At 45.7% G+C, this 27,726-nt stretch overlaps 1 protein-coding gene across 1 annotated transcript in view; it reads right to left on the bottom strand.

Annotated features, from left to right (window-relative positions):
- Nucleotides 1-27,726, bottom strand: part of LOC144828000 (fibrocystin-L-like) — a 1,506,874-nt gene that overhangs the window by 785,825 nt on the left and 693,323 nt on the right. Inside the window, exons 28-29 of the mRNA XM_078686147.1 lie at nucleotides 21,134-21,239; nucleotides 15,681-15,725 (exon numbers count right to left, since the gene is read on the bottom strand). Of these exons, the coding sequence (XP_078542273.1) occupies nucleotides 15,681-15,725; nucleotides 21,134-21,239 (151 nt within the window). The remainder of the gene's footprint in view (nucleotides 1-15,680; nucleotides 15,726-21,133; nucleotides 21,240-27,726) is intronic.

Consider the following 27,726-nt stretch of genomic DNA (forward strand, 5'->3'; position numbering starts at 1 on the left):
CAGGAGCTGCAAGGTGCTGTGATGCGGTGTCCTGCTTCTGTCTGCATTGTGTTGAGTTAGTTCTGGTGAAAACACTGATCAGTAGCTGTGAGGTGCATCAATGCCAGGTTGTGTGCTGGCCTGTGTTGGATCAGTTGTGTCAGCAGAAGAACACTTTAACTCGACCCAAGGGTCCAGGACCTTGGGGATTGCACTTGGGGTGGTTGGGGTGTCAGGAACCAATCCCTCGGGGGGTGGTAGAGTGTACCAGGTCAGGTCCAGCTGGGTCTGGTCAGCTGTAAAACAGGAAAGGCCTCTGGAAGCTTGTTGTTTCCTGTAGTTCAAACAGGAGGTTATCCAACTGTCCCTTGGAGACACCTCTGGGAGGCCAAGGATCAAAGCAATTAGGTCCAGTGTTCCTTCTTCAGACAGCAGAACAGTCTTTCTACTGAATCTTCCACAGGTCCAGGAGTGTCCTTATGAGAGGTTCTGAGGGTGCCGCTATCATACCTGGTGCCAGCCTTTGTGTATGAAAATTCCCTGGCCCATCCCCAAAACCAATTCTGCTGAGTTCTTTGCCCTTCCCCTGAACCTGGCTCCAAAATGTTCAGGTTGACAAAGGCAAGGGGAGGCCTGGTGTAAACTTTCTATGTTGGTGCTGTAGCAGGGCCCTTTTGAAGTGTAATCCGGGCAGGACACACTCCCCCACAGCCATCCTGTCAGGAAGACCCTCTCTTCTCACACCTAGCCCTCTTTTGTCTCAATGTCTGAAAGCAATACGCAACCCACAACAGGAGAACCATTTACTGGAACGTGATCCATGATACTGGCAGAAAAACACAGTTGGTTTGGGCAGAAAAATGGCAACTTCCTAAACGTATCATTTTCAAAATTGTAACTCAGCATCCAACCTGACCTTTAAAAAGTATTTTAAATTACAATTAATTTAAGTGTAAACAGTGTTTCTCTATCTGGTCATAAACAAAAGTTATGACTTATTAAGTGTAGTAAGGTTACCCATGTTAGTCTATAGGAGATAAAGCCTTATTTCAGTGAAAAACAACTTTAGGAATTTTTTACTGCCGGTCAGTGGGGATGTATGACGGTACATCGCAAACTGTAACAACGCATGGTATTACAACGTAGTTTTAACATCGCAAAAACAATTACATAGCACGCATTTACATCGCATGCTGTTACCATGCTATTGCTGTGTCCCAGATGGTTAGTGGCATTACAACGCAGTAGATGATATCCCCTCCCGTTACTACGCTTTTTGTTTGCCAGAGTCTAATAACTCCGCCAAACGTGATGTCGGGTAACAAGGGGTTTTATTATAACACTTGTATCATATATTTGGATGCAATGACAGAAACAGCAAAATACAAGTTGGGCGGCACACTGACAAAGCCAATAGTCCTGACTTGTATTTATGATGTGACACTTGTATCATATATTTGGATGCAATGACGGAAACAGCAAAATACAAGTCGGGCGGCACACTGACAAAGCCAATAGTCCTGACTTGTACTTATGATGTGACTTGTATCATATATTTGGATGCAATGACGGAAACAGCAAAACACAAGTCATGCGGCACACTGACAAAGCCAATAGTCCTGACTTGTATTTATGATGTGACACTTGTATCATATATTTGGATGCAATGACGGAAACAGCAAAATGCAAGTCCAGCTGCACACTGACAAAGCCAATAGTCCTGACTTGTATTTATCAGGTTTTAAAGTCTTTATTGCGATTTTTACATCGTAAAAGAGATCTTATAGCAAGAAAAATAAAAGGCATACATTAAAAAGTGGTAAATTAAGATCATCATAATTACAAAGAACATGTCATCGTTAATAAAGAATTAAACAGTATAATAAAGACCTCATATTTTAAAACCATTTAAAAAAGAGTTAGGATCGGGATGCCTGCAAAAGTCTTGCTCTTATAACCCATGCCCACCCCAGGTATTTGGCGACACCTACGACTACCACTTCGGAGGTGGGGGTACGTAGCGCCCACAAGGCCTCAGCATTCCCTTGAACTTTAAGCTGTCGGCAGATAGGCCTAAGCCATTTATTTCTTGGTACGTAATGAGCAGGGCATGCAAATAGAAAATGACCAGCACTCTCCTTGTGGAGAGTACACCTTGGGCAGGAATCAGATGTAAAAGGAGACCACTTCTTAGTAAAGGACCTTAAAGGGAGAGACCCGACTCGAAACTGGTGATACAGTTTTTTGTCAAGTGACTTAGTTATGACGTCCCAATAAATCTCATAAGAGAGATCCAGTTTGTGAGACAAGAATCTACCTGTTAAGCTAGTAGCATCCGAGCTAATAATAGATTCCCTTCGTACAAAGGCCCAATATAGTGCTTTGAAGTCTTGTTTAGAGGGAAAGATAATAGACCCTGGGGATGCCCACAGCTGGTTACAACCCATGTCTTCCAGGATTAATTTAACTTCACGTAGCCAGGGTATTCTACTGGACCCCCGGGCTAATCTTACTTCCTCTAATTCCCTGACAAAGAGGCTTAAATCTGGCGACGTCCAGATGCGTCTCCACAGAGCTACAAGCCAATATCGAGCCATCTCATTAATAGATTTACAACCCAAGTCCAGACAAAGTGGTTTGGTCGAAGCGGATTGGGGAAGTCCTACCAGTTTACGCATGAATTTGTTTTGGACTTTTACCAGGGATGATAAGTCCATATACCCCCATAGATCAGCCCCGTATAGGATAGCAGAGCTGACCTTGGTATCGTAGATCCTAAGGGCGGGTTTAACCCTTTTTGTTAAAGACCTTTTTTGCTCCTGCAGGAGACAACCAGTAAGGCGTGCAAATCTTAAATGAAGTGTGTCAACCTGTGGTTTCCAACTAAGGCGGTAATCCAAGGTTACTCCTAGGTAGGTCATGACTTCAACTTGTTCAAGACTTTCGCCATTCATGCACACTGAACTTTTGATTGGGCGGCTTTTGGTTAACACCATAAATTTGGTTTTGCCCACATTGATTTTCATGTCGTTGGCCTTGCAAAACTCATCAAACCTATTTAATGCGGTTTTCAGACCACTACGGGTCTTCGAGAGGAGCAAAGTGTCATCAGCGAAGATGAGCATGGGAAACTTAGTCCCACCCAGTGAGTGAGCATCGGAGGGAGTGTCAGCAAAAAACTTAACCACCTGGTTGATGAACAACAAAAAGAGCGTGGTTGCCAAGACGCAACCCTGACGGACGCCTCGGGTTACGGGGAAGCAGTCCGTCACCTGCCCTTGGCCACCCCACCTCACCCTGGCAAAATTTCCCTCGTGTAGTCTTACTACCAGGTCGAGCAATTCCGAAGGCAGTCCCAGGTTTTTCAGAACAGCCCACAGTTTGGCCCTTGGCACGAGGTCGGAGGGCGACTTTAGATCTACAAGGGCGGCGTAGATGGATCCGCCGCCCAACAGGACCACCTTCCAGTAAATCATAGTAAATCTGAACACCTGGTCAATGGAGCTGGTGCCTGATCTAAAGCCGGCCTGTAATGGGGAAAGGATACTTTCTAACTCCATCCAACCCTGGACTCTGGCAAGGACCATCCTGGCAGTGATTTTTTGAATGGAGCCTATCAGGCTTATGGGGCGATAATTGCCCGGGACCGAACGATCCCCTTTTTTAAATATGGGGAGAATTTCCACCCCCTTCCAGGACACAGGGATCCGTGCCCCCTTAGCAATGGCATTGGATACCGAGGTTATATAGGGAACCCAGAGTAGGAGGTTGGTTTTGAATAGGTCAGCCGGGATGGAATACATCCCCGGCGCTTTCCCACACTGAACCAAGCGAAGTGCAGACTCAGTTTCTAAAGGAGTAAAAGTTAACACTTTGCTATGAGTAGGGTGGGAAGTTTCCCATTTGACTTGGACAATAGAGGATTCCAAAACAGGTTCCAAAAACTGGCTAGAGTAGAATTCGACCCATGCTTCCACAGACACATGATTAGCAGGTATTTGAGAATCGGGGTTCCTACCCCACTTCACTGTTTCCCAAAATGTAGCTTGATTAGGGGAACTACAAGCCTCTAAAAGATCAGACCAGTAGCGTTCATCCCACTCTTTTTTTGCCACCCACTGGGCTTTTTTGTACCTTAAGCGTGCCTCCTTTATATCGCTTGTGATCCTAGATTTAACTGCTTTGATTAATTCGCTATGCGCAACTCTGCAGGTTTTGTTGTACCATTTTTCTTGACAACCCTGTACCTTCGCCTTTCCTTGAGTTAATGGAAGGGTTAAGAGGGCCTTAAGTTTGTTAAAACACTGTTCATGTAGGTTACAGATCTGGTCAGTGGCAGCCGTGGTGGAGGATAATTCCAAGATGTCGCTCAGGGTCGACGAAACTACCTCCGTTATACTATCTAGGAGGGAGGAATCCTCCACAACCCTAGACCATTTGAGCCTTCTCCTGTCATTAGTCAAGATAGCATCACCCGTTAGGTATACGGTGGATTTAGACCCAACGGTAACATCTGGGAGTCTTAAAGTAAGGGACAATGGGTTATGATCGCTTTCGGGGCAAACCATGACTTCCATGTCGCCCAGAAGAGACCAATATTCCATTTTTAACAAAATATAATGTATTCTGCTTTTGCTAACCCCATTGTCAAAAGTGGGTTTACCGGCCTTATCAGAGGCCGTACGCCCATTGGCTGCTCGCAGACCCCAATCCAAACACAACCCCATCCAATGTAAGCCCGCCTCTGTACTCCTTTTAATATTAATCAGGGACAGCATCGGGATATTCCACACAATGTCATCCTCCAACCCCAGGTCCTCCGCACTAAGCAGAGGTTCAAAAGTGCAGATGTGATCTCCTGCTAAGAGGAGGAACTTATCTCTCCCAATCCCTTCAAGATAAGAATGCAATACATTTAATATGGCTGGACAACGCCCTCCGGGGCAACCTCGGGCATAGATGTTAATAACTACAACCTCCTGACAGTTTTCCTTGCATAGTTTGATTCCCAGGAGATCCGGGTTATCCACAACAATTCCCACTGGTCTCTAGCCAATAGACTGTTTAACCCAGATAACTAGGCCCCCTGAAGCTCTACCTTTATGACCCTTCACTGCTGGTTTGAAAAAATGTAAAAGCCCAACCCTATGGATTGGATCAGGAGCCCAACTCTCTTGAAATAATAAGATATCAAAGGTGTCAATAAAGTCTACCCAGTCCTCTGAACCCATGCGCCCCTTTATCCCCGCTATATTCCATGAGGCGAATTTGAGTGACACAGCCTGACTGGGGGGGACGGTGACATTCTGAACACAATGAACCGCTCCCGGGATATCACGCTTGCTGGATTGGGGACCCACCTCCAGAGTAACATTCTTATTAAAAGAGAGGGCTGTCCCCTTCTCGCAATCCTGGGTACCAAACCCCACCAACGATGCCGTGTTACGGTCTTCGTTAACCACAGCGTCATGATTACTGGAAACAATCCCGCTCCCAACCACAGAGAAAAATCAGTCGATCCCCTCCAGACCAGAGAGGCATTCGAAGCGGTTGAACAATAAAGGATAAAACGGGGTAGGAGAGATTCTATCAGCTTGTAAACCTCTGAAGGGTCTTCTTGGGAATATATGGTTGGGGGGGAACTCACAAGAACGTTTGGGATAAAAGTACCCAAGGCCCAATGTCTGCACATCACCCAGCCTACCAAACCTTGCTTCCCTGCGTATAAAGTCAACTACCCATGGGTCCTTAAAAGATATGATGATACATTCCCCTTCTAAGTCCTTTATAGAGTGGCCCACCCAATCAACTCTTCTCACATTCAGTATGTCTGTGGAAGAGGAGGGAGGGAGGGGACGATGTTCATTTAGCCAAAATACGACTTTATTTTTAAGATCCTGATAGTGTTCGATTTGGCCCTCCCTAATGGGTGCGACACCAGTTAGGACAATCGTGTATGGGGTGGCTTCAACTGGTAAATCCGTGCGGGGGGGTCCCCGTTTATTGACCGTCGCAGAGGGAATAGAGGAATTGATAGTTCTACTCCCCAAAACTCCACAACTTGTTTTGGGTTGTATCGATGTGTTGGAGTCACCCCTCACTTGAGTTTGAGCTGACTTGACCACTGGCGGCTTCAAGGTACTCGGTTGTCGCAGGAGGTTAGAATTGTTTCTAGCCTGCTTTGGGGCCTGTGAAGTCATAGCCAATTTGGGTATGTTGTCATTATTTGCAATTCTTCCCCTTCCCCCCTCCCCCCCTCCCCACGGGTTTATTCAGGGCTGACCTAATGGGTGCTGGCTTAGCGGATGCTATGGAAGATAATTCACCTGTAGCCACTGATCCCTGTGATTTAAGATTACTAAAGGGGATATGATTCAATTGGACACTTTTAGTATTGACTAGTTTTTTTAAAAGCCCAGTATTGCTATTAGCAAGATTCTCGAGAGCATCTAGTTTTGAGGACATCGCTCTGGCTCTATCCAAAACGGGCAGTAAAAGGGATTTAAATAAAACGTCTATTTTACCCAACAAGCCATCATCACTGTTCAGACACGTGGGGCAGGGATCTGAGGACCCAAAAGGGATGGTAGGGGGACGCGGGGAATTATTTATGACCGAGACAGGATGTAGATTAGTAGGTAGTTCGGGGGTAATGGTTGGATGGAGTAAACCATTAATTTTTGGGATCTTGGTGACCCCTCCCCTCTGACGTCTCTTGCATCTTTTCCTCTTGCGTGAAAGGTTTCTTATGGGGACCTCGTCGAAGGATGAATCCGCCAAAGATTGACTAGCCAGAAGCACGCTGTCCTCAGCCCCACTTCCGTGCGAATTGCCGGGGTTTGTATCAATATCGGAGGAGATCAGGGACAGCCCCCCCCCCTCCTCACAATGCCCATCCACCGGTGCTACGACCAAGTGATAACTAGCACTCGGTTCCGGTGCCTCGGGACTGGGTATAGAAGCAATTGGGCCCAACGAAGAACGTTTCCCACTAACTAGGTCGATTGAGAGCCTTTTTTCAACCATGGCTATCTCTTTTTCCAATATGCCTGTTGCCCTAGTAATAAAGGTATCCAAGGGCCCGGATACCACCCCCGTGGGTGTCTGTAACTGAACAGTTCGTACCTTGCCAGAGCGTAGTGACATAATTACTTAGACCAACGGCAAGATGGTGTGATACAACAGAACCAGGCCCAACCCAACCTCGCCCGACCACGGACGGCCACAGACGGTCCCGCCCTTGTCCCGGGCTTCTCCCGGGACGCTCCCGCAGGCTCCCGCGCAGCGGGGATTATGGCATATAAAATATAGGGGGAGGTGACAGAAGGGGGGTGGGGCAAGCAGGGAGAGCGGCCCAGGTGTTTCGGGTCAGGCTGTCAGGGGCTCCTGGGAGATGGAGTCCCTGACCACACCGCTCGCAGCCCTGCTCCTCCAACCACACAGCCCAATGCAGTGGTGCACAAAGTCTCAGCCCCTCCTCCTCAGTCCCGGCTCACGGAGGGTGCCGCGAAGCGGGTCCGGCGAGATGTGGGTATTTCAAGGGCAACACCCGGGCAGAAGCAGCAGACCAGTCCTCGGTCGACTAGCAGGTAGGCAGAGTTAGAATCCCAGGAAGCGCTTGAAAGCGTGAGTTTTTGATGGCGAAGATGGGGGGCGGGGCAAGCAGGGAGAGCGGCCTAGGTGTTTTGGGTCAGGCTGTCAGGGGCTCCTGGGAGATGGAGTCCCTGACCACACCGCTCGCAGCCCTGCTCCTCCAACCACACAGCCCAATGCAGTGGTGCACAAAGTCTCAGCCCCTCCACCTCAGTCCCGGCTCACGGAGGGTGACTTTACAGAAGAGGTAGAATGTGCAGCAAACTTGTTTGCAGTTGCCATTGATTTTGAGCTGTCAGTACACTAGACAGATTTTAAGGTGAATTAGGGGGCTTGTCTGCATTTTGCACAGCATCTGCACTTTTTGTTTTCGATGCTCTGCTGACAAGGAAAAGTTGTCTCTCCCAACCAGCAGGGCCTTTCTTTTAGATTGTAGCCAGTTTCGGTTGCGCTGGTGTTTGCAGGTGACGTCAAAAGCAGCTGAATAAAAAATGGTGCCACTTGTCAAAAGCAGCTGAATAAAAAATGGTGGCACTTGGGAAGTTATGGAGCTTATTTTCGCGTGATACACATTTGCACGAGACCTGTAAAGCTGCCATTAACATCGCATGCGTTGTAGTTGCATGCTATGTTAATGGCATCGCGCCGTTGTAGCATGCGTAGTAAAAGCATGCAATGTCAACGATCCTGAGATGTAAAAGTCGCGGTGCGATGGCACCACAATGTATTGACATCGATGTAATGGGTGTTATCCCCCCTTGCATGTGTAAAAAATGGTGGCACTTGGGAAGTTAGGGAGCTTATTTTTGCGTGATACACATTTGCACAAGACCTGTAAAGCTGCCATTAACATCGCATGCGTTGTAGTTGCATGCGATGTCAATGGCATCGTGCGTTGTAGCATGCGTAGTAAAAGCATGCAATGTCAACGATCCTGTGATGTAAAAGTCGCGGTGCGATGGCACCGCGATGTATTGACATCGATGTAATGGGTGTTTCCCGTCAGTGGACAACAACTTTAGGAGTTTTTCTGTATCGGGATATGTCTATCTTAAAGCCACATGTCCTACTTTTTAAATACCATGCACCCTGCCTTAGGGGTGGTTAGGGCATACCCTGGGGGTGATGTATCTATACTACTATTATAAAGGAAGAACTTTGAACCTTTGAGGCGGGTAAACTCGGGAACCCCAGTGCCAATCCACACACCTGATACATCGTTGTAATCGTCGGGGTGTGCAGATAGACAAAGGCTATATAATAAATATACGTAATTTCAAAAATAGTCCCTTGGAAGAAGCGCCGGCCGCGACGTGCGTGCTGATGTTAGGAGCGCGGCGAACAGGAGCGCGAAGAGGACCGGTGGACAGAGCGCGGGGAGGAGCGGCGCACAGGTGGGGAGGAGCGGTGAAGAGCAGCGGACAGGTGGTGAGGAGCGGTGGATAGGCGGTGAGAAGCGGCGGACAGGCGGTGAGGAGCGGTGGACAGGCGGTGAGGAGCGGCGGACAGGCGGTGAGGAGCAGCGGACAGGCAGTGAGGAGCGGCGGACAGGCGGGGAGGAGCGGTGAGCGACGTATGAGATATGTTATTTATTTATTTATTTAGGAGCGGAGAGCGGCGGCAAAATACAAAAGCAAACGTTACATTAAATGAAGCAAAAATGATAATTGTGAGCCAACAAAATACAAGAGGAAGCAAACGGTGCATTACAAAAGTGAGCCAAACGGTGCATTACAGGAGGAAAAAGTGACGTGTGCAGGTTACAAAACCGTACAAAGTAAACAGAGGTATAATACTGCATTACAGGAGGAAAAATTGACGTGTGCAGGTTACAAAAGCGTACAAAGTAAACATAGAGGTATAATACTGCAATATAAGGAGGAAGGCTCCGGGGGACCCACAGACAACGTCGGGCCAGACGGGGACCCTGAAGCCTAATTGCTCCTGGACAACGTCGGGACGGGCTGCTAGTAAGTAATAAATAGCAAGGTTTAGGACTGACAACCATTTTAACCTTCCCTACAGGCTGCAGTGGTAAGTCTAAGACATGTTTTGCCGTGCTACATTGAGTGGGTTGCCCAATGCTGCTGCCCACTAGTAGCTTTTAATTTACTGGCATGGGTACATGCACAACTATTTAAAAGGCCAGTATCTGTAAATTAAATGTGCCAGTTGGATGTATTCCAATTTTATCATGTTTAAAGGAGAGAGTACAAGCACTTTGCCACTGGTTAGCAAGAGGAAAGTGCACTTAGTTGTAATGCCAACAAAAACAAGTTCAGATAAAATCAGGGAATTAAGGCAAAATGTCTAGGGGAAAACCATGGCAAGTACGTAAGGTCTACCCTGTGTCCCCCCAGAAGAAGCCAGGGAGAACTACCTTCCCTCGTTGAAGTTCTCATTGCTAATGAGGAAACACCTGGAAAGACCATTAGCATTGGCATGGTCAGTCCAAGGGTAATGTTCCACTGTAAAGTCCATTCTCTGTAGGGAATCGGACCACCTCAACTGTTTCGAATTCTCACCCCTCATCTGCATTAGCCATCAAAGGGGTATGTGGTCTGTCTGAACCCCGAATCGGGTCCCAAACAAGGGTGAACTCAACTTCTTCAGTACCCAGACCACTGCAAAGGCTTCCCTTTCTATAGCAATCCACTCTATCCCCTGGGAAGTAGCCTCCTGCTGATGAAGGCTACAGTTTAATTGAAGCCCTCATCATTTAGCTCTGCTATCACAGCCCCAATGCCATGCTCTGAAGCTTCTACACTACCATTGCCTTGAAAAAATAAGGGATCTTAAGCACTGTTGCTGTGCATATGGCTTCCTTAAGAGTAGCAAATACTTTCTGACACACCTCTGTCTAGATCACCTTTTTTGGTCTGCTGCTTGGAAATAATCTCTGTTAAGGGAGCCAAAATGGTGCATATCCCTTAACAAATCTCCTGTAATAACTTCTGTGACCCACAAAGGCTTTCACATCTGTCTGGGTCTTGGGGGGTTTCCAAGCCAAAATAGTTTGGATCTTGGGTTGGAGCGGATGCACCTTACACCTACTGACCTTCTGGCCCAACTACACAGCTGAACCATTCCCTAACTGGCACTCACTGAGCTTAATGGTCAAGCCTAACCTTTTCAGGGCAGAATCATTGCCCACGAGGGTGCTTCTGGTCAACCTAGCTACAGATAAAAACTCAAAATTTGTCTAAGCCGGCGTCACTAAAGTCCTCCAGTCCAACCAGGATCCAGTTGACCAACCTTTGGAAGGTAGCAGGGGCAGCATTCTTCAATCCAAAGGATATCACTCAAAACTGAAAGTGGCCTTCTGGGGTGGAGAATGCAGATCTCATCTTGGCACTCTCTGTTAAGGCAATCTGGCAGGACCCTGATGTTAAGTCAAAGGTACTTAGGAAATTGACATCTCCCAACTGGTCTATGATCTCGTCAGCTCGTGGTATCCTGTGTGCATCAGTCCTGTTGACTGATTTGAGCCATATGTAATCTGCACTGAACAAGCATTCCGGTTTGGTACCCAATGTGGCAACCTTGCGTGCCAGAAATACTGGACTGTGCTAAGAGCTGTTGGAGTACTCAGTCAACCCTAATCCAGTATTTTGGACACCTCATCCTTAATACTAGCTCTTGCCTTGTCATTTTGTTTTTGACAGGTATGTTTTACCCTGTGTCAATATCATGGGTACAACAGGTGGTGATCCCTGAAGTCAGTGGGAAAAGAGAGTCAAATTGTCCCAGCACTGGGGTCACAATGGTAGAGAGGACAACTCCTTCCACTGACCCATCTTGCTCCTTAAAAGAAAGGAGGTCCGGCATTGGCTCACTCTCATCCTCTACACCGCCATCAGCCTTTCAAAGTGTTGTTTGTGGCAGTTGACATGTAGGACCCCTAAGAGAAGCCTAAAATATCTTGGTTTGTCATAGGGCCCGGTCCAAAATATTTTAAGACCCATAGCTTGACAGGCTCAATAATCCATATCTTTTAGCCGGGTTGGTACTCTACCAGAGTGGTCTTCTGGTCGGGCCACTGCTTCATCACTTCCTGGTACAGATTCACGGAGACTTCTTTCAGAGCACTTAATCTGAGACCAGAGTGTCAACACATGGTTCACTACATCCCCACTCCCTTCTGTGGCACCTATGTGTATGCAAAAAGAAGGTATGGCAAAATAATATTAACACTTACGCCTCATTGGATATGGTAGGCCTATAATCATGACCCTGGCAGTATGGTGTGGAGAACTTTTAGGTTACCCCACACTCATCCCACATGGAATTTGTGTTGGCAAACATGAAGCTGGTGCCTTGTTCAAACACAACCTCCTTGAGAAATATACTTGGGTAAATATATAGTGCTCTTGCCACTGTGGGTGCAGTCACAATCCTCAGATGAATAGCCTATGAGTTCCGCGTGGCATGGTCCAGCTATACCAGGATGAACCTGTTGCCTATTAGAGTCTTGGGGTCTAGGGGCCTTACAATGTCTATTCCGGCCATCTCAGTGGGTGTTCCCACAACAGGGAGTAAAAAGCAGGGTTACCTTTTGCTTTTCCCTTAATTTTCACTGGTCTTGCAGGTGGGAGAGGATCTGCAGAATGTCTCTGAGGTTATTCTCATTCAGGGTTAATAAAACTGGGTATTTAACCTTTCAGAGATGTTGACCTGCTGCAGCTGTTCTGTAAGGGGTGTGTCAAGACTAGACCCAGTAGCAAGGCCCTCTAGCACTGAGGGACCACCAACATTTGGGTTGGTTCAGGCTCAGGAATCTAAGTCTCACTATACAAGAGACCATTCTCCCAACTGATCAAGTGATCACCAGAGGTGTTAACAGCTGCCTGTGCCACAGCCTGCTGCTAAAGGCCCTCAAGAGTAGGGCACTCTGTCTGTCTTTTGTAGACTTCTGATTGGAGTAGCCCCTTTCAGTTTGTCAGGTGGCCAACTTGGATAGTTCCCCATGGGCAGCAGTGTCTTCCCCTTTAGGGTAAGGGGTGGCAGACATACCTACCCCAGCAACCCTAACATCTCTAGATGAGACCAGAGCTCCACCTCTTCCCAGGTGGTGTGTTCCATATCTTTTCCAAACAGACAGCCAAAAGGCATGGTAGGATTGCTGTCCGCAGTTTATGTGGGTCACTCAGGGTGTCACAAACAGTGCTTCATGCCCTGGGAACCCCTTTAGCACCACCGCCTTGGGTACCACATATTAAGGACTTACAAGGGGGGGTTAAAGTCCTTACCAATTGGGGTTCCCAATTCACACGTATCAGTTTTAAGGAGAGAGCACTGGCACTTGGGCCTGGTTAGCTGGTTTCAATGCACTGCAAGAGTCGAGAACCAACATCTAGTAGTCCAAATGGGGGCAAAAAGTGGGGGGACAATGGCAAAATGGCCTGTTTTCCTATAACCTTGCTTATGGATTCCTGCACCACCAAGCTCTCTGGACTTGAATGTTGCATTAAGAAAGCCAGATCACCTGTAGCTGTGCATTTGCACCTTGCTATCTGCCTATTTGCTAGTGATTCTGAAAATGGTGTCTGTGTGGGGCCCATTGAAAGGTAAAAGGGGCTATGTATTAGTTTGTCCTGGTTGGAGGACATCAGTAAGAACATTATTTTTCACCTCCATACTGGGCAATTTGAGGTAAAGCCACCCTTCGCCTCACAACCCATTATGGGTCCAGAGGTTTCATCTGGCTCAGAGGGCAGACTCACCAGTGGAATTCCAGGTGGAGGTTGTTACGTTTGTTTGGGTCCCAGAGGCAACCCTCAGGGAGCCAGCAGTGTCGCAACAGATTGCATCATAGCATTGTAGAGGTCATGGATTGGCTACAACATCAGTGAGGAACACAGAAATTTGGGTTGCCTTGGTGAGAGAGTCAGAATCAGGTCCAAAGGAGCTCAAGTTTTAAAGCAAGACCGAGAGGTACATTTACGCCCTTGCACTTTCTTGAAGTTTGAGAAAGGCAGGAAGTGTCCGAGACCCACTTGAACTCTTTTGGTTTCTTTTTTGATTCCTCCGAGGACGTCAGCAGTGAAGATTTGCTGCAGGAAGGACTTCACTAATGGGACCTTCGGTTAATTTTTGACTGGTCCCTGTGCAAAGTCTTCTAGACTTGGCAACATACAGGGGTGCCTCATGGTCCTGAGTGGTTTTGAAATTCATCAAGCCGCATCTACTACATGTCTTGTATTCTTGTTCCAGCCCCAAGCTTCAAACACAAATCAGGTGTGTTATCTGTCTCCAGAAATTTGCTTGCAACTGCCCCCACAAGTTTTAAGCCCTGTGGTTTTAAAGGGTGACATTTGACTAGCAAACTGTTTACTTCAGATAAATGTTAAGAAGAGACAAGATGTTGTGCTGGATCCTATTCTGGTGTCACGGAAAGAAAGGATCTGCCGTTGGAATGCATGGATGACGCTTATATGTGGTTCTGCATTTAACTTCTGGAGTGGGAAGACGTTTGTGTGGAGGTGCAAAATGCCACCCAGTGGCATTGCTAAAGATTTTCCAGATCTAGACTTCCCCCTTGGGAATACTCAAGAGATCTAGAATCTGCATTCACAAGTATCCATCAGAAATAGCAAATCATGTTAGACTTTTTAAATGTTTTTTATCTGTACAGTAAATATTCACTAGCTAACCACTGTTGACCCTGTTTATGATAGAAAATGACAAGTACAGGTAGATATTTAGATCCCCCCTTAAGTGTGCTTTTTAAATTTTTGCTACTCACCAGCATTTTTAATAGTACTCTTAACAAGCTGTGCATGGGCAATTTTTCAGGCTCACCAGTGTTAATGCCATGTGGCGTTTTACAATATTTTCTGTACAGCCAGTGGGACAATAGAGCCTCCTATTTTAATGTAATTGTTTTGTTTTGTGAAGCCATTTAGCTCTTCCATTGCAGAGCCACCGAATAATTTACCGTCTCAACCTGTAACCATTGCGTAGAGGTCCGAAAGGAGTCTGAGAATACCCATTGTATGAATTCCGAAACTCGCAAGGGAAGCCACGCCTTGGAATGCACACTTCCTACCTTTTGATTGGGACTTATTACCAAGATTTTCTCCACAAATGTGGGCAAGAAATCCATAGTCGTAAAGGCCCGCTACAGATTAATTTGAGTATTCTTAACAGGTGTAAAATGATGCATTTGATTGTAACTTTGCGTTTACAACCAAATTTACCTTTGTGGCTACAGCCCACTGAGAGTCAATGGTTCATGAACATTCTCTTCTACTTCTGCAAATTATTAGCAAAATCAAGTTATTTGTCATACAATTGGTTAACTTTCTGACAAACATATATCACTCCCTGGAAATCCTTAAACATATAAAACAATCCAGAGCGTGTTCAAATGAGTGCGATGTTAAACGGAAGTATTAAAGAAAATTTAAAAGATATCTTTACAAAAATGCATTTGGCCTTGCACTATTAAGGCATTCATAGGCATTAGGAGTACTGAGAGAATCAGACATCAAGCTACTTGACGAAAGGAAACCTACATTCTATAAGAATGTATGCACTAGCCTTTTCTATCAACCTTAAAAAGGCAAGCCTCTGAGTATCCTTTAGCATGCTTTTAACAGTGCAAGCTCTTATTTTGACTGTTTCATTATCATGGCGAACTGTGGCTTGCAAGTACTATTAATATAATAATAACAAAGCATTTGTAAAGCGCAATGGGTCCGCCATCTCGGCGTGTCCCCGCGCTGGGTGAGTTGACTGTAAACAGAACTAATTCTTCCGCCACTACCTGCTGCACGAGAACAGGTGAGTTTTCAGCAACCTTCTAAAATTCCGTTCAGAGCCCTCCAGCCTGAGATTCAAAGGGAACTTATTCCAATGCTGCGCAGCCCGGAACCTAAATGAGCGACCACCCATCCTGGCCTTCTTGACCTTGGGAATGACCACCAGTGATCATAATAACATTCCTGAACAAGAAACATTCACCTAACGATGACCAAACACTCACTTAACCTAAATTAAATCACCAGTCAATTGCAGCTCATTAAAGTGCACTCAGGAGTATATGATGCATTACACTGAATAAATGAAAACATTTGCATACAAACAAAAACATTGTGGTCACGTACCTACGTAGCCGTTGCCACTTCCTTCTTCAATATTTGTTACTGTATCTGTGAAAGATTATATTCAAAATAAATCAATATGTTCAATTATGTCACCATGAGTGTATGAAAGCGCACATCAGAAGTAATGCTTTGGTCAGAAATACATGAATGTGACTGTCTTGCCAGTAATAATAGGTAAACCCTCTAGAAGAGATTGTACAACATTTCTTAGATTATCCACTACCCACCTGAAGCCATTAAGTGAATGCGATACAAGTGCCATAACAATCATAACAATAATAACAATAATAATAATAATATTAACCCCTTGCCTGCACATGATGGGACCACGCCGTCATGAGCCACGGGCTGCGTGTGCTCATGACGGCGTGGTTCCGTCATGCTGTAGCCGCTCCTCCCACGCGGCACTGATTCCCCACCTGTGCGGGCGAATTAGTGAGCACGCGGGCCGTGACCGAACCACGCCGTCATAAGCACATGCCGCCCGTGGCTCATGACGGCGTGGTTCTGTCATGAGCATAGCAGCGCTGCGCTCACCCCCCACCCCTCCAGCTCTGCGGGGGAATTTGCACCGTGGTGGAATTTGTGCCGCGGGCCAGGGGTTAATAATAATAATAATGACAATAATAACAACAATACTAGTACCAGTAATGATAATAATAATAATAATAATAAAAATAACAATAGTAATAATAATGTGTAGCAATAACAATAACCCATTGTTATTGTAATTGCTATTATTACATTATTATTATTATTACTGTTACTATTATTATTAATAATAATAATAATAATAATAATAATAATAATAATATGAGTATTATTATTTCAACAGCACAATGTTAGTAACAACCACTAGGACTACAAAACAATGTATTACTTTCTGAAAAATTAGTAAATGCTGGTCATTTGATAAAAGAAACATTTATGAGAATCCCTGCCATACTAAAATATTTATTTTCCCTCAATGGGCCTTATTACGATGGAAGTCAGACTTGCGTCCCACCGACACCTTAGCAAAATGTAAGTGCCTGATTATAGGTCGGCAGATCCACCGGCAGAATTTGAATGTGACTTCCCAATGGAGGGTCAGAAACATCCATTTATAATTGTAGCTTATGCGGTTGGTGGAAAAGACCTGCAGCTCAAGCCACAATTGTAAAATGGGTGTTTTACAATTGCAGCACCGTGTGGCATGGTGGCTGCCACACAGTGCAGTGAGAACTGACCAGTTGCACGAATTTTAACTTGAGCGTGTTGCACCTACTTGCGCAATTTTGCGAGCTCCGCTGCTTTATTTTAAACATCCTGTTTGTCTTATTTACTTTAATTTTATTTTCCTTCTCCCCTGTTTTTTATTGCTTGCCCCACTTGCCTGCACGATAATTTTAAATAACCACCGCTTCTTTGGCGGGTCCCTTCACGATTATTCCCACTACTGGAGGACATCTTGAGGAAGAGAAGGACGCCTGGCGGCGCCATCTTTGTTGATGGTCTAATCGTCAGAAGGACGCTAGACCTCTACTTAAGGCGGGTAAATCATTCGGCCAGTCTTTAGAACTGACCAGTTGCACGAATTTTAACTTGAGCGTGTTGCACCTACTTGCGCAATTTTGCGAGCTCCGCTGCTTTATTTTAAACATCCTGTTTGTCTTATTTACTTTAATTTTATTTTCCTTCTCCCCTGTTTTTAATTGCTTGCCCCACTTGCCTGCACGATAATTGTAAATAACCACCGCTTCTTTGGCGGGTCCCTTCACGATTATTCCCACTACTGGAGGACATCTTGAGGGAGAGAAGGCGCCTGGCGGCGCCATCTTTGTTGATGGTCTAGTCGTCAGAAGGACGCTAGACCTCTACTTAAGGCGGTCATGCTGACGCGCAGCGGGCACGCGCAGCGAGCTCGCCAGACTTCCGCCGGAGTTACGCCTGAGTTCAGCCCGTCTGCGCCCGTCAGCGCTAAGGAGGCGCCAGATTTGCTGCTCCTCCGTTCCCCAACGTTTTAGGACGTGAGTTGTACTCTCGAGCCACACTGTTATCCCTTAAACCTCTCTTTCGCCCCTGTTTTTATACTAGAGACCCGGAGAGGGTAATTTGTGCATGTACTGCTCCTTCGGAGATAGACATTAAACGCACGGACACATGTAATAAATCCTGGACACAAATAGAAATGGGGCATGTATCTACACCTGTGAAACCGGGTTTCCTAATTAACGCGAGATCGCTCGTTAAAAACAACGTAGCCTTCAGGGACTTTGTTCTCGCTAGAGACCCCCCTTGGGTCTTCATTACGGAGACCTGGGGCTCTAAAACGGCTGGTCCTGACTTGGTGGATAATATCCCTGAAGGATATGCTCTGTCCAGGCTCGACCGTGAGCGACGGAGAGGGGGTGGTCTCGGGATTCTCTGCAAAGAGGATTTTATTTGTCGCATTGACCCGCTATCATCTCCTTCGGACAAGTTGGAGGCCCTGTATTTTTCCATACAGCTGAACTCCACTACATCCTTCTCTGGCATTTTATGCTACAGGCCCCTTGGCCCTCGCTCCACGTTCACTAACGATATGCTTTTATTATTAGAGCCCTTTGTAAATAGAGCATGCTTTACCCTTCTTGGTGACTTAAATGTTCACCTTGAAAAGGCTGAGGACATCGACACAACTTCCCTTGTGGAAGGTTTGAAGGCATATGGTTTTACCCAACTGGTGACCAGTCCGACTCATCTGACGGGTCATACCCTAGATGGTATTTTTACGAACGATGATAGGCTCACCATAGAGACTCCCATCCCTCTCACGTGGTCTGACCATTTAGCCGTCCCTTTCATCTTAAATAGGTCCGTGGCAGCTGCATCCGGAGGAAACTCATGGGAGATCAGGAGAGACTTTAGAGAGGTCAACAATGATACTTTGGCCCCGCTGTTTCCAACGGTCAGTACCCGTCCAGGTATAGACCCACATGTGGCTGCTCAGTGTTGGTCGAATGGGCTGGGGAGAGCGATAGACATCTTGGCACCCCCTAAAAGGCACTACACTGCCAGAAAAACCCCATCGGCCACCTGGTACTCTGAACGACTCAGAGGGCAACGGCAGACCTGCAGACAAAAAGAGAGGGCTTGGCTTGCTATGACAAATGATTTAAAGAAAGTATAGCACAAATCGGCGCTTAAGGATTATAAAAAAGCTATAATGGAAGAAAAAAGGGACTATTTTAATAAGACCACTGCTGGGCTGAGATCAGCTAGGGAGCTTTTCAAAACCATAAGGTCCCTTTCGGTCCCCAAGCCAGCTAACTCTGTGATTGAATCACAGATGTTATGTAACAACATCGCTGACTTCTTCCTTACCAAAATAGCTGATATTCATTCTTCATTGGATATCCTTAACTAAAAACTGAATTCTGGAAGCTCATTTAAATCGTCATTTGACAGGATTTCTGGAAAGGGAGAATCGCCTGGATTCATCTCAGCATGGATTTCGCGCGTCCCTCAATACAGAGATTGCCCTTACGGTGGTAGTAAATAATATTAGATCTGACGTGGACAAGGGCCAGACCACTTTGTTGGTCTTGCTGGATTTAACAGCAGCCTTCGATACCCTGTCCCCCTCTATCCTGGTGGATAGATTGAGGGGTATAGGGGTAGCGGGCAACGCCCTGAACCTCTTGTCTTCTTTTCTGTATCAGAGACAGCAGAAAGTGAAATTGGGCGATTTCATGTCCCCCACCAGGGAGGTGCAATGTGGAGTCCCACAGGGCTCGGCGCTTAGCCCGGTCCTGTTCAATGTATACATGACCCCCCTCGCTAAAATAATAAGAGAATTTGGATACCAGGTGTTATCTTACGCTGATGACACGCAGATCATTGTCTCGATAAATCAGTCGGGACAAGACTGTGCTGCAAAATTTAAGACCTGCATGGCATCAGTATCTTCATGGATGATAAGGAACTTTCTTAGGCTCAACGGTGAGAAAACCGAGGTGCCAGTAATTGGCAGGAATCAAGATCTGTGGAATGAGGAGTGGTGGCCCGTCGCTTTGGGCGAATGCCCTCGCCCGGCCAAATTTGTTAAGACTTTAGGCGTTATCATAGATCCTACCCTGTCTTTTGACCGACAGTGCAATAAAACGGTTGGCACCTGCTGTACCATCATTCGGACCTTGAAGAAGATAGCCCATTTTCTATCTCCCGAGGCGCGTAAACAATCTACGGTCGCCCTGGTATTATCCAGGATTGACTATTGTAACGCTCTTTATGACGGTATAAATCAGAAGGAGATCCAAAAATTACAGGTCATTCAAAATTCGGCTGCCAGATTAGTTTTAAATCTGCCGAGGCGATCATCAGCGACGGCGCAAGAAGGGAACTACACTGGTTGCCCATTCAGGTGAAAATCTCATTTAAGATCCTTTGCTTCACCCACAGTGTGTTTTTCGGATCAGGCCCAGAAGGAGTCAAATCCTTACTGAAATCCTACACTCCCAGCAGATGCCTCCGATCTGCCTCAAAAAATCTGCTCATAGTCCCAAAGGTTAACAAGGCGAGATGGGGCGGTAGAGCTTTTTCCTCGCTCGCTCCAAAACTATGGAACTCACTCCCGCCCGAAATCGCTAGACAGCCGTCCCTGACAATCTTTCGTAAACTTATAAAAACGTGGCTGTTCTCCCTATCCTATTAGCCCTGATCCATCCAGTCTTTCCACTCTCTTATGTTTCTGTTGGTGGTTATGTCTGTGCTGTTTCCATCTGATAGCGCCTTGATGCCCTTTTGGGGCTAAGTTCCTATAGCGCTTTACAAATATCCCATTATTATTATTATTATGTTTAGGGGGCATCATAGGTGCCTCCGAAACCACATAGCAGAGGGCAAGGGGTGAAGGCGGCCCTGCTAGGGGCCCCCAAAGTCACTTTTTGCCTGCCTTTTCATGGTGAGGCATGAAAAGGCAGGTGGAAAGCAACCTCATGATCCTGAAGGCGAACCCGAGGCTGGCTCTGCTGCTATTATGGGATTATGAGTCCTTCTGATGCGGAGCACTGCGGAAACATAGCAGAATTTTCCCGGTATTGTAATACAGTGCTTGGAGGGGAAACCATCAATGTTGGGCGGAAAGCCTCCGACTAGCTGTTGGATGGTTGTCCGTCCGACATCGAAATCGGGCCCTTAATTGTAAATGACTTCTCTTTCGAGTACAGTTTGCAAAGTACCATAAACATCACTGCCCTTTGTGGAAAATTGATTGTATACCATAAATGTCTCGGAAAAAAGTATCTATTTTGTCATATATGAAAGTGCAATTATGAGAGGACGACTACTGTTATCGCACTATTAGCCCAAGTACTACAATGAAATCCCATTCCCTTTAGATCAGTAAGTAATCTTTACCACTGCAAAGGGAATGCGACCAGCCAATGTTTTGGAGTTCATCCTAAACATGCAACAAAGTTTTGAATACTTACCTTCAGTTGGATCAATGCTTGAGATTACTGGAGTTTTTGCAGGATTCCAAGAATAGCTACAGTTTCCAGAGCATCGAGAGGGTATTCCATTGATATAAACGGTGATCTTTAGGGCAAAAACAAAGTGAAAGTGAAAATCTACTAACCACATAATAATGCTTTAGGCTTGCCATTGCAGAAAATTACTTTTATAGATAAAGGGCCAGGTGTATCAAAGGATTTTACCCATTTTGTGTCTACTGGAAAATGCCTTAGTGCATATGACACACATTATAGGGAACATACACACATTTTGCTAAAGACACCTGGCCCACTTGTCTAAGACATTTGTTCCTCAAAGTCAAAAGTTAGGGGAACAAATAATGTCATTTACTAGGGCCAAATCATATTCCTGACTGACAGAATCAGAAAAAGATTTAAAATATACTCTTGTGAACTCAGAAATTCTTCGAGGTAACTCAATCACCTATTCCGTCTTTGAGCATTAGAAGGTGCTTTGATTTCAGAAGTTGGTGAAGATTGTGAGAATGTACATATCTTTTCAGGTAAATTCTCATTCTACTTTTGTTAGGTGATCCATTACCACAAATGACTGTTATAAGAGTGCTCTTGGGAACCTACAACTGTTAATGGTGCGGTACTGCTGTCAGTTGTGAGAATTCAGGACAATAGGACTCAAAAGTAGGTATAATCTTAGGACATTAAGAGACTACACACTTCTAATCTTAAATAACCTCCTACAAATGTGTAAAACACCTAAACCAATCATATTTTCTAGGCATCTGTGCATGTACATGTTCAAGGAAGTTAGATCAGCATATTTTAGGGTGGAATCTTGGACTTGGTCTTTAAAAGTGAGCAGAGGTATATAGAGAACAGGAGGTTTTACTGAATGATTGTCATCTTGGGGCCGTCTAATGCTATTTCATTGTTTGTGCCGGGTGCACCTTTTTAAAAGTGCACCCTATCACAGAGAATGCACTGTCCCCAGGGCAGCTGAGGACTTGCGCTGCCCTGTGGGCTGCACATTCATATAAAAACACAGAGTGGGTGCTTTCAGCTCTTTGTTTTCACAGTGCAGGCGGCATCCGTCTCCACTTTTATGGGGGATTAGAGATCCCCTTGCAGGTGCACTTACTGTAATACGACCCCTGGTTTCTAAATTATTATTTTAAATCAGCTCAGTTCTGATTGTTTGCCTTTTCCCTATAGTACACTCTCCTTAAAACACACCTTAACTCCTGTATTCATTTATGACCTCATTCACTCATGTACACTCACTTCTGTACTCACTCTTTACCTGCTGAAGGCATTTGCTCCTGTATTCATTCATTCTCTCCTCTGTTAAAGTACTCATACTCATTAATTCCTAGACCCACTATTGTACTCATTCATTGATACACTCATTTACTTATGTATATTCATTACTGAACTCATTTATCCAATGCTAATTTTCTTTGATATATAGTAGCTCTTTTTGTTTGGTCGCTTTTGTTGCTATTCCAGTTTATCAAATAAACCCTCTGCTTTAGTCCAACATTTGAGAAAAACATTCCACAACTTTGTCCACCTGCCCCACCTCACAATTGCTAGAATTCAATGCTCCCAAGGATTGCCCTACATGCTCTTAATAAAGGAGTTATGTTGGTGACTGTCTTCATGTTTACCAAGGATACATGTAACAAGCACCCTCTCATTGCTCAGGTAATCATCTGAATATTCACAGCAAGAGTCTAAATTGTCTACACAAGTGTTGGCCTTCTCATCAAATTGATGTCTATGATTGTGGTTGTGTACAAGAGTAAATGAACTGAAAGAATGAGTCACTAGGAGGACATGTGATGATTTGGGAAGTGGGTAATGTAGTACAACAATGGGAATCGAATGCATTCTCCTGCCACTTTCACCAACGCAGAACCTAAATAAACCTGCATCCATGTACTAACTCATAATCCTATGCATTGACTCATTAATACGTGAATTCATTGTTCAGTCTGTCGTCGACACTTATCCTTCCATTCAGCCATTCATTTATCTATGTATTCACTCACCCATTCTTTACACTATCCACGCTTTTATTTACTCACCCAATCATTCACATATTCTTGAAATAGCATTCAGAATAACCACATGTGCGAAATCTCAAATCAATTAAGAAGCAATCTCATTAAAAAATCAGACCTAAAGGCTTTTTATACCGCAAAATATAAATCCAACTATCATACAATACAATGTATTGCACTCTGTGACAATATGATTTTTTTTTACAATGTGAACTCTTACAAATACATAGGAAGGGTGTTACACACCGTGAACACTGCAAAAATACGATACAAATAGGATTCTCATTTTCAACTGCATGACAATCATCTCAGGACTGTAGGTTTTATTAATTAACACTAGGAGACCTTCTTGCTCAGATCTCAAATTGGAGACAAACTAAAGATATCTGGTTACCCTTGTCTACATTCGTAATTTTGTGTTTATTCCTTAATTGTGTATGAATTATAGCACCTTTTCTTTTTAAATATAAAAGCAATGACTATACATTGGTGCTTAATGTTTTATGATGTGTTTTTAAGATTTCTGAGTTTCTGACCCACACCAACTCCTATGGTAAGCCTTGGATTGGTGTGTCTCTCTACGATAGTAGTCAAGTGCTAAAGGTGTGCACTTGGTGTTCGCTTTGCTTCAACAATAAGGTGCCCTGGGGCTTAGGTTCCACCTCTTTGTTGATTGTCTTTACTGGCCGAAAGACCGTCACACACATACTCATTACCAGCAGGCTCGACTACGGCAACTCCCTCTAGGCCGGAATCAACAAATCACTACTTCGCAAACTTCAAACCATCCAAAACGCCACCGCCAGGTTTATCCTAGGACTACCACGCCGGGAACACATGACGCCGCACCTACAAGAGCACCACTGGCTCCCCATTGAGAAGAGGGTCACCTACAAACTACTCACGCACGCGTACAAATCCCTGAATAACATCGGACCCAAATACCGTAACGACCGAATGAGTTTCCACAAACCCAAGAGGAAGATGGGGTGCATGGTCTTTCAGGCACGACAGGGAACGGCCCCGGCCTTCATTTCCTCCCTTCTAACCAACTACGTTCCCGTCAGACAACTTCGTTCGTCTGATCGGTCCCTACTACAAGTCCCTCGTTTCACCAGAAAAAAATGGGGAGGTTCCAATTTCTCCTTTCTAGCTCCGGTTTTCTGGAACTCCCTGCCGGACCACCTCCGAAGTTCTAAACAATATTCTGTTTTTCGTAAGGGCCTGAAAACCTTTCTGTTTGCTCAGGCCTTTCCACTCTAAATGGTCCACTTTTGTGTTATTGCAAGCCGTTAAAGCGCCAAGAAACCGTAATGGTGTACGATGCGCTATATAAGCTTTTTAAATTCAAATTAAATTCAAATTCGAACCTTTGCTCTTCCGACCTCGCCCTGGCAGAGGTCCCCCGCATCCACTGAAGCAGAGCCGGAGGGAGAGCTTTCTCCTACACCGCCACCACAGCATGGAACACTCTGCGAGTTGAAATAAGACGTTAGACTACCCTACTCACCTTCAGACGGGCACTCAAGACCTGGCTTTTCAACTGATCGGAGCTGCTAGACCTACCCCTCCCCCAGCACCATGAGACCCTCGCGGGTGAGTAGCGCGCTCCACCAACCCCTGATTGATTGATTGATTGATTGAGTAGAAGCTGTGTTAGCTGACAGCTGGTAGGACATAATTATTATTGATCCCTTATTAAATACAGAAGGTCCAACAGTCATGTGGACCCAGGACCCCATAATTAACAGACACCAACTGCCACAATGAGGTTACAGTAACCCAGGAGTGCTCTTGTTCCACACACCTCTGAACCAGTTGTCATAACCCACATGAACTGCAAATGTGGTACTTTTGAATTGTTCAATTGTCCAGCCAAACCATTCCTGCTGTTGTCCATCTCAAACCCAGCAGAGGACTTGGATTCTCAGGATGGAGCAGTAAGCAGTGTGTCTGCCAGGGGCCTGGACCCAGGGGAACGTGGAGGACAGGAAAGCAGAGAGGGAGCTCAAGCTACAGCTGGCCAAGATGACGCTGGAAGCTGAAAGAGCTTGGAGGAAAAGAGACGGGCCATGGAGGAAATGAGAATGGCCCATGAGTTCAGTCTCAAAGAGCTGGACTTAAAGCAAGTGGAGTCCAGCAGTATTTGTGGCAGTGTACCTGCAGTGTCCATTCGAGAGGTGAGGGTCCACATACCTAAGGAGCTGGCATACCTAATGAGCTGGCGTCCCCTAATGTGGTGGGAGAACACATTGATAAGTGGTTTACTGCATAGGAGAACGCTCTGAGGTCCACAAGGTCCCAGAGGAGTACTGGGGAGAGGTTATCTTGTGTAGGAACATGCCTACAATGGGGATGGCACACTTTTTAAACTTGAGCTTGAGGCAGACGACCAGACCAAGTATACCACCATTTCCAAATTTGGGTTGATCCCTGAGAAATATCATCAAAGGTTCAGAGACAGCAACAACCTCCTAAGCTAGTACTGCGTGGACTCCGTACACTACTCCAGCAAGGTCCTGAAGGGAAGGGTGAAGGGCAGCAAAGTAGATGATTTTATTGGCCTGTAAACCTGATTCTGAGGGAGCACTTGCTCAGTACATGTTTTACAGAGCTGCGCAAATTCCTGGTAGATAGCAAGCTGGTTGACCCCAGGAAGTTTGCTGAGGAGTGTAACTTCAGGGTCAGCACCAGAGTGTCGAAAAAGGCATTTGAGGAGGGCCTTCAAATGGGTGGTCATGGTTCCCACCTGAAGAAAGCGGGGAGATAAAAACAAGAAAAAGTTCTTTAAAGGCACCCAAAATAGTTTTCATGGAAATGAGCCGAAACCCAAACTGCCCACCAAAAAAATGCTTCTTTGATAAGAACACTGGTATGAATGTCCCCACGTGCTATGAATGCTTAGCACTCTAAGGGTGATCCCAAGTGTCCTTGGAGGGCACAGCTTACCCCCAGTGGTGGGCAGACCTGGAGCCAGCTTTGGGAGGAGATGGACCTAGTTAGGGTAGGGGAAATAACTGAGGTTACCCTAGTGTCCCTCAGAGACAAGGACAAGGTGCCCTAATCCCACATACCTTCCAATACTTCTAAGTGAAGGCAGTGGGTTACCATCAATGGGCAGAGGGTGAAGGCTCTGAGGGACACAAGAGTCAGTATGACTACTGTTAGGTGTCATCTGGTATCCTCATAGCAGGTGATTCCTAGTACATTCCACCAGGCTGTAGTAGTAGACGACCGGGAGAGCAAATGCCCTGTGGCTTGGATTCCCTGTGAATGGGCTGGGGGTCTCAGGTCTTCTTAAAGATGCTGTGAGCCTGCCATGCTTGTGGACTGTCTGTTAGGGGAGTGTCTGGAGCACACGGAAGTGGGGCTCAGGTCACACCTGGAAATGTTCAGGTTGCCTGAGTGGTTCTGAACAATCACAAGGTCAATTGAGTCAGGTAGGTCTGGAGCATTGAAAATTGACCCACATAGTTACTAAGAGTGGGAAGAGCTAGGGGTGTGGGAAACCAGCTCCTGAATGTTCCAAGGTACAGATGGATGAGGTGTCGGAGGAGGCTGACCCGTAGTCTACCGGAGTCTATCTAGGTGACAGGCCTGAGTAGGCTGGATGGCAAGCAGAAGGGGGATCCACTGGTGAGGAGCACTGGAAAGAAGCCACAATCCGTCCAATTTAAAAACAAACCTACTGCAGATCCAACCCAACTCTCTAATTTTCGCCCCATTTCCCTTCTACCTCTGTTTGGTAAAACTTTGGAATCCTTGATCAATCATCAGCTCTATCACTTCTTGGAACAAAATAAACTACTTGACCCTCCTAATCTGGCTTCCGGGCATGCCATAGCACGGAGACCTCCCTTCTAGAAATCGTAGACAACATAAGGCTCTCTCTTGTTGCTAGGCAGTCCGCAGTCCGGATCCTGCTCGATCTTTCCGCAGCCTTCGACACCATCTCCCATAGCACTTTGCTGCTCCGTCTATCTGAGATCGGTGTCGGAGGCACAGCCTTAGGATGGATCAGCAGCTACTTGTCCGAAAGGTCTTCTATGGTCCAAATCGGCCCCTTCGTGTCCAAAAAACATAGCAATGACAAAGGCATCCCTCAAGGCTCGATATTAAGCCCCACACTTTTTAATCGTTATGTGTCCCCATTAGCAAAAATCATTCGTAGCTATGGGTTTGACACAGTCTCATATGCTGATGACACGCAACTCCTGATCACGATTGGGACAGACCCGGAAGATACCAAAGTCAGATTTTTCAACTGTATGGCCTCAGTCAGTAATTGGATGGCTAACAACCACCTGTTACTGAATGCGAGTAAAATGGAGATCATGCTCTTCGGCCATGCGCACAAAGTTTGGACCAATAAATGGTGGCCTCCGGTCCTAGGCCCATGTCCCCCTCACAAAAAATCAGAACGTAATCTAGGCTTTATCATCGACGACAAGTTGTCCACGGCCGAACACATTAATACCACTGTGCGCACCAGCTTTGGCATCATGAAAACCCTAAAAAAAATCTTTAAGT

Source organism: Lissotriton helveticus, chromosome 4_1 (assembly GCF_964261635.1).
Source record: "Lissotriton helveticus chromosome 4_1, aLisHel1.1, whole genome shotgun sequence".
Lineage (NCBI taxonomy): Eukaryota > Metazoa > Chordata > Amphibia > Caudata > Salamandridae > Lissotriton > Lissotriton helveticus.